The sequence below is a fragment of the Phalaenopsis equestris genome, unplaced genomic scaffold, assembly GCF_001263595.1.
Source record: "Phalaenopsis equestris unplaced genomic scaffold, ASM126359v1 Scaffold000030, whole genome shotgun sequence".
Classification (NCBI taxonomy): Eukaryota; Viridiplantae; Streptophyta; class Magnoliopsida; order Asparagales; family Orchidaceae; genus Phalaenopsis; species Phalaenopsis equestris.
In genome coordinates, this window is record NW_018164472.1 from 203,470 (window position 1) to 225,354 (window position 21,885).

At 33.7% G+C, this 21,885-nt stretch overlaps 1 protein-coding gene across 2 annotated transcripts; it reads left to right on the forward strand.

Moving 5' to 3' along the window:
- Nucleotides 1–5,892: 5,892 nt before the first annotated feature.
- On the forward strand, nt 5,893–21,342 carry LOC110018687 (coatomer subunit zeta-2-like). Of its 2 annotated transcripts, none has more exons than XM_020716086.1 (7): nt 5,893–6,097; nt 6,307–6,459; nt 15,172–15,331; nt 18,129–18,276; nt 18,390–18,467; nt 18,920–19,004; nt 20,893–21,342. In XM_020716086.1, the coding sequence occupies exons 2-7, from the start codon at nt 6,457–6,459 to the stop codon at nt 20,950–20,952; spliced, it is 534 nt and encodes a 177-aa protein (XP_020571745.1). In that variant the 5' UTR covers nt 5,893–6,097; nt 6,307–6,456; the 3' UTR covers nt 20,953–21,342. The 2 variants fall into 2 exon arrangements, with proteins under 2 accessions (XP_020571745.1, XP_020571746.1); XM_020716087.1 differs by having other exon boundaries at nt 6,311–6,459.
- Nucleotides 21,343–21,885: the final 543 nt, after the last annotated feature.

Genomic DNA, 21,885 nt, shown 5'->3' on the forward strand with positions numbered 1-21,885 from the left:
CTAAGGTTTGTAAACTTGATAAGCATGAGCGTACATTTGATTGATTTGGATGAGATGATTTGGTTAACAAATTTGTCAAATAAATTAATTTTGATCGTATAGTTTAGATAATTGAGCTAACCGAACTTTTTATTAAAGCAATATATACAAAATTAACCTTTATTTCAATCTATTTGGTTTGACTTTAGATGTACCCAAATATAATGAGTTTTAATAATAAATATAATTATCTTTAACTCAAAAAAATATGATTAAGAAGGATAACAAATGGCACTTGTCATGATCCAAGCAATTTAAGCATGTGATGTTCATTTTTAATGATCCCAAAAACCTCACAAATTGAGGAAGTTCCACTCAAAGGACTTGGCTGAACTCTGCTAACGAACATTCTTTTAGGACCCTCTCTGTTTTTACTAATATGTCTCAAGGTTTGCTTCATTTGGGTTATAGTCTACCTTATTTAACCTTTTTGATTGCTTCCCCAAATCTTTAGTTGGACCACCTACTTAAAAATAATAGTTAATATTTTTAGTGCTATACAAAAGTTGTTTTATGATGCCGAGCCCACTTTGTTACACTAGTGATGTCACAAGTAAGGAAAAATTGGGGATACAACATGAATTAATTATATATGTTATAATTTTTCATAGTTTGTCATGAAAATATTATTGTAATTCTCTATTTAATCATTCACAAAAATCACTTAATTGGACAATTATAAATACTAATATTTTCAATTACTTGGATATTGTAACATATTACTAAATTAATAATAAACACACCCATAATTATATTTAATAAGTCAAAATTAAACCATTAAGGATGTGTTTGGGGCAACGACGTGATGGCGGTGTGGTGCTGCACCACAGTTTTTCTTATTTGGTAAAACTGCTTTTTGTCTACGTTCTAAAAAAAAATGCATCTGAAAGCAAGTTTTCCCATCGAACATGGCTAATTACGGTGATTACTAGAAAGTTTTGGTCTAATTTTTATTTTTTTTTTAAAAAAAGGTAACAGTCACAGTAGTTTTTTTTATCAAAAACTTTTTTTTAAGTAGCTTCACAACTGCTTCTTTAAACAACTACAATTGTCCCAAATAAACCATAAGTTCCTTTACATTTTGAGAATCTTTGTGATATATTCTCATATTTGATTATAGATTAATACAAATTTATATTTGTATTGAAAAATGTAAATGAAATCACAAAACAAGGCACATGTGAGAGAAACTTTCACATTGCCCATTTCATATTATTTTACAAGAGGAGAGAGAGAGATGGCTTTTGCAAGGATATTATAGCGCTTTTCATAAAGTGGGGAATTAATAAGAATCAGTCATATTGGTTACCAATTTTCAACTTCACATCAACCTAGAAAATATTATGTCCATATTTCTAATTAAACATCCATTAGTATGGCTTAATTGATCAATTATGGTGATAAAAGTTTCATTTATTCCACTATTTAAGTGTGTTACTAATCCCACGGTGAATACTCTGATAATTTGCCTTAATAAATCAAAATTGATATGTTATGCATCTTAACATCATAAGAATATTATTGATACCTTCTAACTTTTAGTTCAAGATTTAAAAGAAAAAGTTCATATTCTCTTAGAAAAAAATACAAAATTAGGCCCATCAAATGAATCTCATTCTCATCAATCACTCATTTGAGTCTTTTCTATTCAATTAGGGCACTAAATTCCCTGGCCATTGACCAACACTAGTCAACTTAGCTAGATAAATTAGAGCTAATATGATGTGTTTAACAAATTCAATTATGTTGTTTATATATAAGTAAACTATCAATCATTATTTGTAAGATTAACAATGAGATTGGTGAGAGCTCTTAATTTGAATGTGAGCTTGTGTCAAAATTGAAAAAATTAGTAAGTTTCAAAAATATTTTTCTTAATTTCAACTTGTCATAATCTCCATGTGCGAGGATAAAAAAATACACTGAAACTATATTTAATTTAAATTTATGATATTTTGAAAAAAAAAAAAGCTTTAACTTATGCTTTAGATGATAAGACTCCTAATATGTCAGATATTGTTTTAAACAATAATGTCATGAAATCATAGTCTCTGAATATGCTGACAAGAGCTTTGATATTTATAGTGGTAGATATAATTTATTGCTTTAGTATTGAATGTAAATCTCTTCACACTAGATTAAGTTAAGAGCAAATCACGTAGAAAAATATTTTTTTTTATAAATAAAACTTAAGAAATAGAAAAATCACAAGTTTGACTTAATTGAGATAATTTTATTAGTGAGAGCTATTTATTATAAATGATGGCCTTCCTCACAACCTTTTTATACCATTTCTTATAACTTGAGAAGGCAATAATACATTATATTAGATACCTATAATAGAAGCTATCTTCTGTGTTGGAAGTAAAAGGGGCCTTAAAACAATGAACAGGCAACGTTTTCAGTTGCTCTCCCTATAAGAGGGGAGTTAGGGAATACGAAAAAGGCTATTAGATGTCAGTAGTTGAAGGATATTATATGTTAACTTTTGACAATTAATATACATCAATCAATTAAATATTGAGCTAGATGATAAAAAAATTATATGCTTGATTATTCTATTTTGACAAAAAAATAAAATCAGTCGGTTGATGGAAGTTAAAAAAAAGGCACATATTAGATAACAGTTAATTTGGAATGTTAGAAATGGGTGCATGTGAGACAACAATCAATTAGGAATGTTATGAAATCACATATTCTCAGTGGTAAACTAGATAATTCAATTTATGAGGAAAAAATTATGGAATCAAGCGTTGATGGCAAACATAAGTTAAACATTAGCATGTATTACATGTAGTTGATTGGATAAATTTGAGGTTGAGTGATTTTTGGTGTTTTGTTCAATCATTCTTTTTATATACGTGAATATCAATTGATGGTCAAGCATCAAACATTAACAATTGATAAACATCAAACAATACAAAAAGTTTAATGTTAGGAAATGATCTAGAAATATTAGATGTCACACAAAGATTAATATTTTATTTGACCATTCTCCTTAAAAGATGAGAGACTGATGACCACGAACACATGCTATATGTTAGCAGCTGTCATATTGAACATTTGCAAAATTTAAATGTCATTTCATTAAGAATGTAAGCATTGAGATATGATCAAAAACATGTTCTATCAATCTCCTTATAACTAGAGAGATCAATGAAGAAGTGGATGTTGGGCATTAGTAATTAAAAAATGTTGAACATTGGCATGCCCAAACAATAGAAAACCTAAAATATTAAACATAAAGCGACAACTGATAGTTGGCCTAATTGTTCTCCTTATATAAGGACGATTGATAAAGATGATGGTCGGTCTTTAACATCTGATATGGGTCCTTTGTATGCATCATGTGATTTTCAATGGATTATTTTGGATATTAGATATTTTAAATCAATTCTTCTCTTATGGGACCAAATGTTGATGAAAGATGACACTAAACTTTGAGTTAAGGGAACAATGAATATGGTGTCAACATTGGTCGGCATTAGTCATAGAAATTAGTAAACAACTAATTTTGAGTGTTAATGATCACAACTATTTAGATATTCAAGTTTAAGAATTCTCTTCTTTCTACTCCTCTATGATATCTCTCATGAATATGTACAAAAATTGTATATTTATAGATTCTTAAAAAAGAGCATTATGATCATTTTGTTGTTATTAAAATACTTCATTGATCCATTTAATCATTCAATTATATATATATATATATTAATTGCATATATATATATATACTCTTTTGTACCACATTAGTATATATAATTTTTTTTTAAATTTTTTATGTCATGTAAATATTCATATTGCTTTAACATTTCTAATAAACTAAAATCAATAAAATCTCAAAATATATAAGATATTAATGAGGAGTTTAGCATTAAAATTTCCTAAACAAAATTTGTGTTAATGATCGCTTTCTTGTTTCTAATTTGAACAATTTTAAATTGAAGTTTGGATGTTCGATATGTAAATACATAAGATTTCAATGGTATATATGCAAATCACTCTTTTTTAGGACATAATGGATCTTCATATTTTAAATAAATGATTTCAAAATTTAATATTTTCTTTAAAATTTTCAAATATCCTTATTTTTTATTCAATATTCTTTCTCAAAATTACAAATATGTTAAAAATTTAATTTTTTAAATTTATAATTACAATAAATATCTTATTTAAATTAAAATGAGTTAATTATGAAGAAGAAATGAATAGAAAATTGTAACCCTAAATTTTTTCTCACTTCTCTATTGTCATTTGTCAGACTATTTAATCGACGTGAGGAAAAAATTACGTGAGGAAAGATTTATATACATACCATTTAATTCCCATCACTTTATCATGTAGGTGAGAAGGCATAAATGCCACTTAATCTCTTCTATACATACAACTTAGTAAATAAGGTAAATGGGGTGGGTATCGGGTGGAGATGTTAAACTCAACAATGATAGGGGAAGAAGTTGGAGTCAATATATAGAAAAATTTTTCATACGGAGCGTGGACGCAGCTCTGTGTGCGAATTTCAGTAATATACCACCAAGTGTGCTACACTAGGCCTACCTCATAAACACCGCACAATGAACTGATCCAATAACCTCCGCAGTTTCACTTCAATAACCCCCGCAGAATAATTTCAATAACTGCTTCAATATCCCCCCTAATAAAACTTCAATAACACTGCGCGGTGAACTGCTCCAATAACCTCTGCGATTCCACTTCGATAACTCACAATTCCAATAACCGCTTCAATAACGTCGTAATAACCCCCAATAATACCGTGTGGTGAACTGCACCAATAATATCCGTAGTTTCACTTCAATAAACCCCGCAGAACAACTTCAATAAGTCCCCGATTACGCCGCATTAACTCTTTTGTATAGTGTAACTCGTTTCTGATTCCATTAGAGGACCAAGATGGTAACATTATATTTTTTTTTAACAATTATTAAATATGAGGTCTTATAGAAGGGATATTGTGACATTATTGAGGGCTTATTGGAGTTGTTCTGCGGGGCTTATTGAAGTGGAATTGCTGAAGTTATTGAAACGATTGACCGCGCGGTGTTGTGGGATGCTATTGAAGCAATTATTGAAATTGTTCTGTTGGAGTTATTGAAGCGGGACTGAGGTGTTATTAGATCAGTTCTTCGTATGATGTTATTGAAGTATTATTGAGATATTATTAGAGACTTATTGAAGTTCCTCTGCGAAATTATTGGAGGGTAATCACAAGAATTATTGAACTAGTGGCATATTTTGGAGTCCACGGGGGAGAGATGAGTCCACATTGATGGAGAAATTGGAGTGAGCACCACTTTACAACTTTTTGCCGGAGCCACGGACCCGGATGTAGAGCTGTCAAAAAAGCTCGTTGTTCGCGAACAGTTCGTGTTCTGTTCGTCAATGAGTTCGTGTTCGATTCGTTCGATAAGTAAACGAGACAAACGTGAACAAATTTTTTTCGTTCGGTTAGTTAAACGAACCAAACACGAACAGTGATGCGTTCGTTCGTGTTCGAATCGTTATTGTTTGAAATATAAAATAATATAAAATAATTATATATAAAAAATTTATTATATTTTAAAACATTAAATTTTATACTATAGTAGTAATATACTAATATAGATATTGTATATTTATATAATATAAGTTATATAATTAATATATAATATTATTTTTATATATTAATAATAGGGATGTCAAATTGGCTCGTCGTTCGCGAACAGCTCGTGTTCGGTTCGTGTTCGGCTCATTCGTTAAGAAACGAACACGAACTTATTTCAAACAAACTAAATTTTAAACGAACCGAAAAGATTTGTTCGTTCGTGTTCGGTTCGTTTACACCCCTACCCGGATGCAATATTTGTTCAACCCCGAAACCCTCCCATCTACCTCCCTCTCTGTTTCGTCCAAAACTCTCCTCCTTCGTGACGGAAGCCTCGCAATAGTCGCAATTGGAGTTAGCTGAGAACTGAAGGACAGTAGCGCGGCTTACAGAGACCCGAAACTCCCATTTTTTATCCTCTCTCCGCTGCTCTCCTACCCGAAACCATTGAGGAAGGTAACTCCACGTCTTCTTTTTCGCGCGAAGCGTTCGTCACTGATTTACTAAATCCACCGATATACGGGATTCAGTAAATCTGGGATGTAAGGCCCAAATCGGTGAAATCCGGATTTATCATATCCGAGGCTTTCTTTTGTCCAAAATGACATTCTGTCAAGATTTTTAGGTTAAATCCAGCTTACATTCCGCTCTAAACCCTTTACCAGACAGGTCGAAAACATCGATCGTCGTTTCGAGTTGCTGATCGGATCCGTGAGAATCGTCGTCCCTCGAATCTGTTCGACATCAATCGCCCCTTTTAACTCCGGCGATCTCATCTGCAAGCGTTTTCCGCTTTCCAACATCTTTTTCTACGGATGGTAATACTCTCACCTCTTCTTTTTTTTTTTTTCCTGCCGATCTGGATCGATCGAGATCGGCATTCTCTTCTCCTCAGTTAATTTAAGCTATAAGCTTTATTAATCCCAGTTTTTCTCTATATCTTTTTTTCAAAACTATAATGGATCTTGTAAAGAGTTGGAATCGAGTCGGTGCCCTCGATTAATGTTGCTTTTTTCTCTTATTCTTTTCGGATTTTCTGGGTTAATGCTCGTTTTAATTTAATGTTTCGATTTAGCTGACCCTGAATTTGGTGTTCGCGCGTGAATCTGCTTGATTTTTTCCAGTTGTAGCTTTTTGTGCTGTCACATAAACCAAATCGGTTAACGTAGTCGAGAATGAAATTCTATGATTGAGATGGTTCATAGCTTGTACATTGTGGTTTAAGTTTAGGAAAGTGTGTTGGCTGGAAGCTGACAGATAATGTGGTGTTGATGCGGGGGAAAAATGTACATTCACTATAAAAATCTATAAACTTGCTTCAATTTTATTTTGAAGCACTGATTTCTTAATTAAATTTTTATACATTAGGAGGAGCATTGCATTTGTGCCATACAAACAGCAGTAACGGATGAGGCTATGGCTTTCAGAACTTTCTTTTATGAGTAGGTGCTTAAAATTTAGTATGCATGAATATCGGATGAGTGGCATAATAATCGTTGGGTCATTTTTTAGGCAATAGTCAATGAGCTGAATATTGAATAAAAAATTCCACAGGGGCTCTTCAGAGATGGGTGAAGGTAGGACTTAATGTCAAATGATCTTAAAAGAAACATTTTTCCTCTTTTTTGGAGAATATTAAAGCTACCTTCTTGATGAGTTTTACCTTAATATGAAGATGATAACAGTGAGGGATGCCTTTCAAAGGGAAAGTTTACAGTTTGTGGGATGCGTGAATATTTATTCTCCTTTCTGCCTATTTAAGTTAGGTTGGTATAAATTTTAAACATCAATCAATGCCATTTGTTCTTTATTGTCACCTAATTCTAGTTTCACATCCGATGCATCATTAGCTTTTTTTTTCTTACTGCTATGATTTCTGAAGCTGTTTTTGCTAATAAGATATTTTCTACTATGATGCTGTATATCAAAGATCTGTTGGAAGTGTTTAAATGAATAGTTTGTTGGAGCTGGAATTTTCAAGGCGAGTAAAGTTGATGACATGATATATTCCTATATTATTGAGGACAATTTTTTTGGACACTTCCTATAGTTTCTTGTGCGGGCATTTACTATAGCTAATTAGGGTTATTTGTTTGTAGCCATTCTTCGAGTAGTTACCATACCTATTTGGGATCCTTTGATTGAAGCTATTATGTAAGTGATTAGCGATGCTAACTCATAGATTCCTTTACTCTAGAATATTATGAGTAGTTAGTTTTGACTTTCATGGGCTTCTGTGGTTCTATGTGTTCTTCTTTCTTTTTGTTATTGATCTAATTTTGTGTTTATTGATGTTCATAAGGAGTCTTTTGAGGCATGTAAAAAATACTTATATCATTTAATAAAATGAGTATTTTGGATGTTGAAATATTTCTTGCTCTTTTGTGAACTAGTCCTTAAAAAAGTATGAGAGTTGAAATATTTTGAGAGAGATGTCATCATTCAATCATGAGAATTATTTGTTAGTCAGCTTTTTGTTCCTTCCCTTCATTTTTTTTCCATTTCTCTTATTTATCTTATTGTTTGAAAGCACAATTAATTTTAATTAGGTTTTCCTTCATATGTCTTTCTTATGCAAGAAATTTCAATTGTTTATATGACTTTCTTTGACCTTCAATTTATTGCAGTTAATTTCTGTTAAAAATTTTGTTTTTTATTTGAAGTAGATTTCAACTATTTTCAATTTTAATTGAAATTAGTAAATAATTATTTTAAAACTAACCATAAAAGTTGCATCTTTTTGCATCAGTTCATTGCTACATTTCATCCAAGTCTGTTTCGCATGCTAGATATGCAATAAAAATTCAAGACACTAAAACATCCTACTTTAATCAAGTCCATCACCTATTAGCTTACCTAGTTTGACTCATAAAATCTTCTAATGGTTCATGATATATCTTGTGCAAGAACGGAGTATTAGCAAGCAACTTGTTTACCTACGTTTCATGCGCCCATATGTAGCTTTATGCACCTGTGCTATTTATTTATTTTTTTAATGGAAGATTTACATGCATACCACTCTGCTCTTATGAAGTTACATATCTGACACCCAAACTTCAATTTTTATATATATGCCAGATTACTTAGGCATAAAAAGGTGTATGTCACTTTTTAAAAGTTCAAATAGTGTTATTTTTATTGTGATATGATTTGGGTAGATGCAAGAAGTAAAGTTTAGGTGTTATATATGTAAAGACAAAAGAATTTGGTGGTATGTATTTGACTGCCCCTTCTTTTTATTATATTTGCAAGATTTATCATAAAGCACTGGGTAGTGAAGCATTTACTTTGTCATGCCATGCTCTTATGCATTAAGCATAGTGCTTTTTTTCAAACATCGATCACCTATTAGTTCCCCTTTTTGTTGTATATATATATATATATATATATATTTCTTGCATTCATGATGAGGTATGACAAAGCCCTCCTTACTGTTTCTCCATCTGCTACCACTGCCACGAGACTTTTGAGTCTTCTGTTAGCATTCAACGACAAAATCCATCCCATCTAATAGGAGCAATTTTGAGTAGATTAAACAGTTGTTTGTAGATTTTATAGTTATGGCATTATTGACATACCTGTTGATTTCTGTCATGATATGACATTGTATGACACATTTTTCCATTTCTTTAAAACGCTAAACTACGTATATCAATACTTCAGCTGCTGCTTTTCATGTCGGATCCCTCTATCTCCATTTTTGATTTGTTTAGCCCTTTAATGATACTCACTATATGTTATATTAATATCAACTAAAAGAACCATAGAATATTTCTGGATCTTTGCTATTATTATACAGTTTATATTTTAGCAGGGTGTAAAATTACGTTTATGGGATCTTTCGTTTATATATTATCATAGAAAGAAGTAAAAGTAAAATAAAACTCAGCTTAAGAAACTATATCTTACGAATCTGTGCCAATGGCTTTCTGCTCCTGCTAATTATTAAAGCCTGCAGAAAAAAAAAAGCAATTTTGCATTGCGTTTAACATGATATGCATCATGCATTTCAGCTTATATATATACACATACATACTACATACATACATACATACATATATATCTGTGTGTGTGTGTGTGTGTGTGTATACATATACGTGTCACAAGCCTTGGCCTATTGGTGGCGGGGTCATTATAAGTCCCCATATATATATATATATACACATACATACTACATACATACATACATACATATATATCTGTGTGTGTGTGTGTGTGTGTGTATACATATACGTGTCACAAGCCTTGGCCTATTGGTGGCGGGGTCATTATAAGTCCCCTCAGGTCAAGGGTTTGATACCACCGTGGCGTGGGGGCTCTGGAATTTTTGGCACATGACGCGGGCTCTCATCATGGGGCAAAAAAATGCATGGAAAATCGATATTTAGGCTTCTGTCAAATATCGATTTCCTTTATAAAAAAAATGTATATATATATATACATACATATATATCTATACTTACATATACATACATCCATACATACGTATAAATACATATATATGTAAACAGAAGATAAATGAAGCAAATAAAAGTTAATAATAATTGCAGCAATAATTAACCTAGTAATCAGGCTAATAATTCTAATATACTCCCCTCAAGTTGAAGCATGGACGTTCATCATGTTCAACTTGGATTTGAAGTCGTTAAATAATGACCGAAGAAGATTCTTGGTGAGGATATTTGTTAATTGATCATTGGATGGGGCAAATGGAATACAAATCTCATTTGAATTAAGCTTCTTCTTAATGAAGTGCCTGTCAATCTCTCTATGATTGGTCTGATATGAGCAATGCTAATAGTGACTTTATTATCACGGAACAACTTGAGTGGATTAGAGAATGACATTCGCAATTCACAGAGCATGATGCGTAACCATAGGACTTCATAGATACCAATGACATGAAGCGTAACTCGGCTTTTGTACTGCTCCAAGCTACAACCAAATTTTTTTTGGCTTTTCCGCATGACAAGATTTTCCCACATAAATAAGCAATATCATGAGATTGATCGTTGATCATGGACGACTCCGCCCAATACGTGTCTGTGTAAACAACAATAGAACTTGAGTTGTGCCTCAAGTAAAATAAACTTGACTCTGGTGTGCCTTTTAAGTAGTGAAGAATTCTGTGGACAGCTCAGAAATGGTGCTTATAGAGATCATGCATGAATTAACTCACAATTCATACTGCGTGGCAAATGTTGGGGCGAGTATGGGCGAGGTAAATGAGTTTCCTTACAAACCGTTGGTAGTGAGTCCACCGGAACTGCATTGGGAACATCAGCTAATTTCTCATTTGGATATATTGGGATAACCACTGGTTTACATAGGAGAAGGTTATTCTCAGTCAATTTATCAAACACATAGTTGCACTGTGACAGACAAATCCTTCGAGATGCCGAGCAATTTTTATGCCTAAGAAATATCAGAGCAATCTCAAGTCCTTCAGTTGAAATGAAATAGCAAGAATGCCTTTCATTGACTCCAATACTGGTAGATTATCCCTTGAGTACAGTATCGTCGACATAGACGATGAGGATAACAATTTGGCCATTATAGGAATGCCTAAAGAAGAGAGTATGATGTAATTGGGCCGAAGAAAAATTATGACTCGTTACCATAATTGTGAACTTGTCGAATTAGGCCTTTAGGGATCGCTTCAGTCCGTAGAGGGACTTCCGTAGTCGACAAACTTGTCCCCGGGGAAAAGTAGAGTCAAAGCCTGGAGGGAGGCACATGTTCACCTCCACTGTGAGTCCCCATTTAGGGACGCATTCTTGACATTTAGTTGTAGCAAGGGTCAATCCAAATTCACAGTAAGAGAAAGTATGACCCGAATGGTGTTTAATTTAACAAGCGAAGAAATTGTCTTCTCATAATCAATTCTGTATATTTGTGAGTGGCCTTTAGCGACTAACCGTGCCTTGTTGTGTTCAAAGGATCTATCGGAGTTAAACTCGGTACTAAAAATCCAACACCACTCCACAACCTTCTCACTTGGAGGAAGATCCGCAATATCCCATGTATGATTTTGTTGAAGAGCATTCATCTCATCCGTTACTGCAGCTTTACAAGAAGGATCAGTTAATGCTACTTCAATAGTGGATGGGAAATGATGATTCGTCTGGACAATGACAAACGCTTTGTAGTACGATGATACACTATAGAAAAAAAGATATGTATATTTTCCATGGAATAAAGAGAGCTTGCATGATTATATATTTTAACAGAACTCACCTTCTCATTCAGAGTGGGGTTAGTTCTGGGGTTGTCGCTCTATAGAGTAGGAACATCAGGACTAATGCACCGAGTATAAACGTGGAGGATAGGAGGAGGTTCTGGTTATCTGGTAGGTGGCGGATCCACGGGAAAAAGACTCATTGGATATAGTGGTTGGAGAAATATCCACAGGGGTCGGATAAGGGACAGTGTCCATGAAATCAAGAACCTTTATTTGAGGCAGTGACAAGAAAGCAGATAACACTTTCAAAGAAAGAGACATCGACACTCACATAAAGTTTATTTATGGTAGGATCAATACATCGATGACCTTTTTGAGTGGCAGAATATCCGAGGAAGACACATTTTATAGACCTGAGATCAATTAGGGGCAGTGTTTTGAACAAAGATCGCACTTCAAAATATTTTGGGCTTAAGAGTGGTGAAGAACTGATTGGTAGGTGAACATGACATTAAGATTTTTAAAGAGGTTCTAAAGTTGTGAATTTTTGTGGGGACTCTATTGATGAGATGGGTGACAACAAGTTCATCATTCTAAAATCTTTTCGGGACTTTAAATTGAAACATAATGGAGTGAGCTTGTTCGAGAAGGTGTCAGTTTTTTTCTCTTGAATACCCCATTTTGTTGAAAAGCGTCGTACACGAGCTATGATGGAGGATGTCTTTACTCATCAAGAATTCACCTAAAATAGAGTTAAAAATTTGACGGTCATTGTTGGCTCAAAGGACTTGAATGAGCGTTTTAAATTGGGTAAAAATGGAGTGAAAGTATTTGAAATTGTCAACATCTTCATATTTATCTTTTAGTATATAGATCCACGTCATTCGAGTGTAGTCATTAATTAAAGTAAGGAACCACCTTTTATTAGTGTAGTTGGAAGTGGGAGAGGGTTCCCACAAGTCACTTTGAATAAGTGTAAAAGGAGCGGAAGGTGTGTAAGGTGGGGTGAATATGGAATGTGATGATGTTTAGCTAATTGACCAATCTCACATGTGAACTTAGGCAGATTTTTATTAGTAAACATCAATGAATACAATTGTTTTAAATATTGAAAATTGGGATGACTCAAATGATAATACAACAACATAATATGAAATTTAATAATTGATAAAAACTGCAATGATTGAGACAAATATTCTCGTTCTCTATGCCTTTCTCTTGGAAGAAGTATAGCCGAACTACTTGCTCAACTGTTTTAATCATCCTCCCCGAACGACAATCCTGAAAATTACAAATATCAAGAGAAAATTAGCAATACAATCTCTATCATGGGTCAACTTACTAACAGACAACATATTGAATTTCAACTGGGGAACATGTAACACAAATTTCGTGGTTAGACCGATTGTTAATACAATCGACCATTTACCAGTAATAGAGTTACACGAGTCGTCAACAATTTTAACTAATCTTTTCTAGAGCATGGATATTATGTCGAGAAAGTTTTAGAGCATCCAATCATGTGGTCTGTGGCACCTGAATCAATAATTCATAGACTAGAAGAGACAAAAGAAGTATCATAAGAATGCTACCTTGACGGATATGAAAGTTTGATGGATTGGAAGAGAGCTAACTGGATCCAAACAATTTGATTAATTGTTCCATCAGTGATTTCAGAGTGTTTCGAGTGGGAGCATGTTGTATTGTAGCAGATTTAGGTATCGTTGTGAGACCCTTAGCAAATGAGGATTTGGCTGACGGTTTGTATGCTAGCTTTCCATGGAATTTCCAACATTTGTCCCGAATATGGTTGAGTTTGTGACATTAATCACAAGTGGAGCCAGTGGCTCGAGATGGCATGGACGAGTGTCAAGCAGAAGGAAGGAGATCCCGACCAAGGATATGGCCCCGGACTTCATCAAAGTTTTTGTTAAGGCCTACAAGAAATTGAAATATATGATCTTTTCTAGAATCTTTAGAAAGTGGGAAAAGTTTATCAAAGATTCCCCCGTGTAGTTATAGTAGAGATCACATTACATTCATAAGGCCACCAAGTCATTGTAGTACTAGTTCACGGTTCTCGATCCCTATTTAGCCTTGCAAATTTTTTTTGAAAATTTCATAAAATTAGCTGGAGTTCCCTATATTTGAATAGGTATCTCGAACTGCAGTCCAAATGGCATTTGTAGAAGGGAGAAACATGTACCCATTGTAGTCTCCATAGAGTTAATCAACCATGACATGATCATGAAATTCTCCAATTCCCACGTTTCATACGTTGGGTCAATTTTAGGAGGTTCCCGAATCATTATTGTGAGATAGTTGAATTTCCGACATCCCTTGATGAACAAAGACACGACTTGGGACCATTAAAGAAAATTAGATCCGTTCATTTTATGGGTGAGTGCTAAGAAAGTTCTGTGATTTTTTGGTCCTCCCGTCTGCAAAGGAATTGAGATTGTTGTCGACCCTCCGGTGAACTCAAGTACACACCATCGGGAGAAGGCTCAGTGGTGGAAGAGTTCACCATGAATCTAATTGAGCTAAATGTGATATTTGGTTGCCAAGACATAGGATGATCCTGAAGGCTGGATAGAGAAAGACTCAACAGTTTGGAAATAGCCCTGGAAACACCGTCCAGGAAGAACATGCAAGCTGGAGATCTGTTGTTTGACCGACAACAGGGTAAAAGCGTTGCACTAAATCTAGTAAAGGCACTAGGATCGCAATAGCGGCAAGGTAAAGGCGCTAGAATCGCAAGGCACTGAATATGGCTCTAGGATCACAGGGTAGAGGCGTTGAATATGGCGACAAAAAATCCTGCTGTTTGGCCAGTGGCTGGAAATCCTGTTGTTTGGCCGTCGACAAAAATCTTGCAGGTGGCCGTCAACAAAAATCCTGCAGGTGGCCGTCGGCTTGGGTAGAAGTTCTTAGGGTTAGAACCATGGCTTTGATTCCTTGTTAATTTTTGAGAATAAAGCTTAATGCTTTCATGGATAGGAAAAGAGGTATAAATACATATTACAAGACCCACATAGAAGGAAATAAATAAATTCAGAAATAGACCAACTAAGAAATACATAAATATGGAAATAGAAAGTAAAGAAAGCACATAAAAGCTAATAATAACTGTAGTAGTAATGAGCCTATATATATATATATATTATTAGTCTAATTAATAGGCTCATTACTACTACAGTTATTATGTGCTTGAAAATTGATTTGTATTTTACAGATCTATTCTTAAAGTTGTCTTTCAAAACTAACAGGATTTTTTTTATCTTTTGTCGGTGGAGGCCTCTATTCCTGGTGATTAATTGATTGTTTATCTACTTGTTTTTGCATGTAGGAGTCTTACCCTTCTGTTAAAAACATTCTTCTTCTGGACTCTGAGGGGAAGCGTGTTGCTGTTAAGTACTATGCTGATGATTGGCCAACCAATGCTTCAAAGCTAGCATTTGAGAAATCTGTTTTCACCAAGACGCAAAAGACAAATGCTCGAACTGAAGGTGAATACAGGCTATTGTTAATTTTTAATTTTCTATAAATTTTCAGAAACATGTTTTATTCTTCTACCCGTGGACTCTATGTTTGATGATTTTTGCTCAGCCAGTGGACGGCTTAATTAATTGATTCATGTAGAAGATTAGAAGCTTCTTGTAGATTGGCGAGCGTATTTTGTGCTTGTTATTATAATATTGGAGTATGTAATAGTTAAGCTATCCTCAAAATCTTTAATATCTGTAGGAGCTTTCTTCTCAGCTTTTCTCCAACAACAGCTTTCATGAGAAATAATTTAATAATCTTATTATGTCTTTTTGGTCAGTCATGCTTAATAAGCTTTTTAGCTTGCTATAAATTATTTGTATTGAAATATTTTTAATTTTGCAATCTCACTGTTTGGCTAATTTTATTACAATCTTATTTTGGTGGGTTTAAGGCTGATAAGGAGCTGGATTTTGAGCTGATCTAGCACTAGTTTTTAATCATCTTGTGGCTTGGATTAGTTTGATTTGCATTGGTTTGACTCAAATCTGTTTGATTTGTACCTTCTCGATTTCAATTATCTTATTTATTTATTTTATATGCATATTAATACATGTACCATGGTTTGAAAATCAACAAAAGTCGATCCCTTTTGCCAGTTTGAATGATTTTATCTGAATAAGTATTGTTTTATTGGATTTTGATATGCTTCTTTTTATTGGCAATCTTGTTGTTTGATCTTTTTGAGGGGATTTTGGATATAAAAAGAAAATTTATGTAGTGTGGGTTGCAAACTGGATCTCAAGCACAAACAAAGATTTGTCTGCGCGTCAGTTAGCCAGTGGACTAATGACCCTGTTATAATTTGGGGCCTTTACATAAATAGCACTTAATTCTTATGGATTTGCATATCTCACTCCAAAACTTCCATTAATATTAGTTATTTTATTTATTTATTTTTCATAGGGTCAACAGTTGGCTTGAGGTATTAATGAATGTGCTTAACTCTGGAGTTCATGGTGATATCAGCCTTAACTGTATGGCTGAGGCATGGTGATATCAGCCTGAACTGTATGGTTGAGGCATAACGAACAGATTGTTATACTCAAGCATGGAATTAGTTGCAGGGATTTGCAGTCAAGTTTGATATTGTTTCATCAGTTGAGCATGGGGGTTTTCTTATGGTGTTGGGAATGGTATTTTCGGACGATTAAAGCAACTGCTTAAAATCTTTGCAGACAAGGGTTGAATGTCGAGATGTTATGGTCATCCTTTTGTAATTACTCTGTTCTTCCTAAATCATGTTATATTTACTTTCTGGTGAGAAGCCAACTTTTGCAAAAGTAGTATTGTTTGAACCAGCTTCATGATGCTTGTATGTGCGTTCATGCTTCATTTTATGTTACCATAGAGGTTAGTGCAGTTCTATTCTTTTTTAGACATTGGCATGTAGCACAACATACCACGTAGTGGGATTAAGGCTTTATTGCTGTTGTTGTTGTTGTTGTATGTAGCGAAACATAAAAAAATCCTTTATTTGCTCAACTTCCCTTGTAGCAGCTTCTTAGGATCGGCCTTGATCGCTCTGCTTGCCATGGAACTACTTGAGCCGTGTTAGATGAGATTTGTTTATAAGATGGATTGCCAAAGAGTAATAGATGGGATGAGATATAGTCTGTGTGTGTTGTTGATGGGATTTATCCTGTATATAACTAGTACAGGAAGGTTTTGGGAGGAATTGTGGGTTTCTCGGGTACAGTTATTATGTAGCTTTTTTTTTTTGTATTTATGTGGAGGATTAACGTACGGTAGATAATGAAGAGATGGCTTCAACTTGGGGTATTAGAAGGAGGAAGGGTTGGTTGCAGAGTGAAAAGGGCTTGAGAGCGGTAAGAGAGTTACAAGGAAGGATGAACAGATGAAGGAAATGGATGAACAGATGAAAGAAAGGAGTAAAGAAAATGAAAAATGAAGTACATAATAGCGCACTTCACTCTCAGCTTCCAGTTTGTCTCCAATCGACTAACTTATCTATAATGAGAGAAATGTCCTTAATAAAATGCCTCATTAGAACTCCAGACAATAAAAATAACCTACCACCAAAATAAAATAAATGATCGCTAGTTTTAGTGACAGTAAAATGATTTGAATAATAATGGTTGGTGTTCACTATCACTTGAAAATAAATTCCATTATAGGTTTGTCGAACTCTTTGATTGCTATATGTAGCAGTTTCATTTTGCCCATATCGGTAAGCTAGTAACTAGGACCGCTTTCGTTCTAAAACTTTCTGCTGTATGATAATACTTGCACGGTTCCGCTCTTAACACTTCAGCTTTAATCAACCTTTCTTTTCCAAGTCAATCTGGCTCCAGTCCACAGTGATTATAAATTCCAAATTAACAGAGTTAACCTTGTGAAAGTGATTATAATCCTTGGTAACAATACTTTTATTGTATTTTTGTAGTGATTCCAATTGTCTGCATTTGTCAAAAGCATATAATCTATTAACAGCGTACTTTTGCGCTCAAGTCTTATAACAGATTTTTTGTTTGATAAATTGTACTTAGTTATCCATGCGCTTACATAATATTATACTGTCTGGCTTACCATATTTTATAATCACGTTAAAACTTTTTCTAATGTTTGTTCAGTATTCCTGATAATTCGGGGCTTCTATCATTTCTCTCTAGCACTGAAAAGAAAACAAGCTTTAAAAGTATTTGCCTTCTTAATGCTGATTGTTTTTTTCCTTTGGCTATGAAGAACAACTTATTTAAGCTTTTTGTTGGATTCTGAATGAGCAACAAATCTTTGCAGCTGAGATAGTCATGTTTGATGGCTACATTGTTGTGTACAAGTTCATTCAGGACCTCCATTTTTATGTTACTGGTGGGGACAATGAGAATGAGCTTATACTAGCAACTGTGCTTCAGGGATTCTTCGATGCAGTTGGTCTTATTCTCAGGTCATGAAACTTTTAGTCATTACTTCGGTATTTAAATATAATTTTGTTTTAAGCCATGCAACAATTTTCTATTAAATTTTGATGGCTGATAGTTGGATGCCTTTTCATGACAGAAATAACGTAGACAAGAGGACAGCACTTGAAAATTTGGATCTGATTCTTTTGTGCCTCGATGAAATTATTGATGGAGGGTAGCTTTTTTTCTCCTCATGCAATTTGCGCACAAACCTTAAAGTTTTATTACTAATTAGATTTGTTGATGATGAATATAAGTTCAAAATAAAGGTATTTTTGTGAAAGACAGCCAATAGAACTGTTCTTTTTTGTTTTAAATTATTGTAGGCCAAGTTCTGCTTATTTCATTACATCTTGACCTCAGAAATATTTACTAATTTGCAACTTTAGCTGAATTTTCAACTGATAGAACAAATGTTTTGTAACTAAAACATTATTCTTCTTAAAAAAATTGGTCTCGCACTGTTAATCAGCTGACAACAAAGGTTGTATGATTAAAACATTATTTTTTGTGCTCAATTCTTTCTAGCGTGCTAGGCATCATTCTTTCACGGTGCAATGCCGTAAGTGAATGCTATATATGTAATCCACAAAATAATTATGCTATTTGGAACTCTCTTGCTTTCAGGATGATATTGGAAACTGAAGCTAGTGTCATTGCTGGGAAGACCACCTCAGATACCCTTGATGGGATGTCTTCATTGTCTGAGCAGGTACCAAAAAAAAAAACATAATTATCATACCATTTGTTGACACACAAGCAAATAAAGAATCATCATACAAATATTCAAGAGAGAAATAGAGAGAGAATCAGTTCAAGTTTTGATTCAATTTGTTGGATAGAAGAGGAGTGCTCATAATCCAAACAAAAGCATTCTTTTCAATGACTTTATTTGTTTTGTGAGGCATTTTATACATGCCACACAATTCTTATATGTTCACATATCTTGCACCTAAACTTTGTTCTTTTACATTTATAATACTTGAATCTTTCATGTCATATAAAAAATACTAAGGTTCTCAGACCCAGACCAGACATTGAATTGGTAAAGGGATAGGTTCTAGGTTCAAAGGCTGAACCGGGGTAGAACCGGACGACATAATAAATTATAGATTTATTTAAATATGATATAAATGATGTAGTTTAAAAAAAATTGATTATGAAATATTAAATAAATGCCTCAATATTTAAATAACTAGCACCATAATGATTTTGGCATGTTATTTCAAAATTTAACAACAATTGATTTACAAAAAAAATAAATATGAAATATAAGATCACACCATAATAACTTAAATAAAAAGGTTATAATGAATAAAAATTAAATGTTGTAAAATCTACTGAAACATCCCTCCCAATCTGCAGCTCAACCATCATATAACTTATTTTCCTCGCGGTTCCCATGTGCTCTCATCTGCCACGCTAGCATGAGATCCTACGAAATGGTTGGCTGCCCTTTCTCCCATTGCTGATTCTGCCACGTGTTGCTGAGGAACTCTTTGCCATTGTGTAATCATTTTCTTCTTCAAAAGTCCATTCTCGACTGTCTCCAATGGCTTTCTTCTCCATTGGAAACTCCCTATGCAGAGTACTCGTATGGATTGCTTTCATCCCATTGTCTTCTCCATTGTACCTTTTTTTTTCCTTGTTGCGGTGAGACAAGTCTTATAAATTTTGAAAAGTTTTATCCAAATGGCGAAAGAAGATTCAAAAGAACCAGAACAATTCATTTCAAGTTGATGACAAATAGTGAGGCGATTGCGTCGATGATGAGGGAACTGACCGGTTCTCTTAAATTGGGAATGGTTTTTCGCATTTCTTGTTGGACCGGCTGTTCGAGCGGTTCCATGTTGGTTCGCTGTAAATCCAATTCTTACTCCCACTCAGACTGGAACTATGCCCGCTTTCTAGTTGGACCTTTCCTACCGGCCAGTTCAGTTTGGTTTTCAAAGCTGTGAAACATACAACTATTACTAGTAAAAGTGAAACACCTTTTTCAAGCATAGATAAAGTGGGATAAATATAAAAATCAAAGTTTAGATGCTAGACATTTAAATACATAGGAATTGTGTGTTATGCATGTGAATCTTGTTTTATTTATATGTTGGTATGTTGGTAAAATATTTTTTTGTTTCTTAATTTCATTTGACATTCCGGTTCATCTTTTGATAATCAGGTTTCTTACCGATAAACATTTATTTTGCGGTTTAAGACTAGCCTGTTATGATGGTTGCAAACGCATGAAATTTCTTTATCCCTCGAGTTCTCACTCCACCAGAAAGCGAGATATAGAAAACCTTTTAGGGGCAGTTACATTCACACCACCAATTCCTTTGTATTTATATGTTTCACAACTAAATTTTCATATTTACATTCATAACACTAAAATTTTAATATATGTTAATTCTTCGTGAAACCCAGTTTTTCCTGCATAGTTTTAAGACACCGATGTGCTATAAAAGTAAATATGAAAGTTTAGGTGTTAGAATATGTAAGCATATAAGAATTGTGTGTTATGTATGTAAATCTCCCAACTATTTATCTATTTATTCATCTTTTGAGAACTTGGATCTAATTTGGCCAAATTTTCCTCCACACAGACTATAACTCAAGCCCTTGCAACAGCACGCGAACACTTAGCCAGATCCCTTCTCAAATGATGAGATGATCGAGCAAGCTCTGAAGATTTTTTAAACTTGATTGGAGAGTTTTTGTCATGGAACTTGCGAGCTATATTCATGTAGGTCTGGAAAATTTTATTTCTGTTAAAATGCCCACCCATAAACCTGATGAACTTTGCAAATTATAGCAAAAATTGCCATTAGGATTAATGTTGTGTTATTTTCATTCAGGTATTAAGATGATTTTCTTGTTTATTATACTCAATTATTCATATGTATGAAGGTTTTATTTTGTTTCCAGTTATTAAAATATGAAACTAACTTCCAAGGGGCCTTAAAGGTGTTTGGAAGTTCATGAGCACTGGAAACAGGAATACTTATCATCTGAAATCTGAATGTATTTTGATTGGGTACCAAAAGCTTTCAACATGAATATGAGATTGATTGCCATAAAGAGATTTTCGGTTGGTTCAGAAAGATAGAGCTTATTATCATATGGGGCAGCTTTGTTATACACAATAAATCTACAGCTATCATACTCCATGGGCCAAATACTTTTATATGCAACACAAAAATATTGCATGTTATAAAAATAAGATTTAAATGTCTCTATTTATAATAATACCACGCATCTGAAGGGGATATTCTTCATTGAGAGAGAGAGAGAGAGAGAGAGAAGAAACCAGGTTGAGTAATCTCCAAAGAAGCTAACAAAGCTTTAACATGCAATTAGCACAAAATATATTTTCACTCTTCCTGCACTCCCTTCTGGCCCCTTATGATCTTTCCTTGAGCTGAATAAATTCTTATTCAAACAAAAAGTTTGAAGGGGCGTTTGCCTAATACAACCCAATTCCAATATATTTACATTTCTAACTCCAAAATTTTATCTTTTATATTTATACCTCCTAAGTTTTCATATCCTATAACAACATGTCATCATTTTAACCTTTCTCTCTTAAAAAAGTGAAA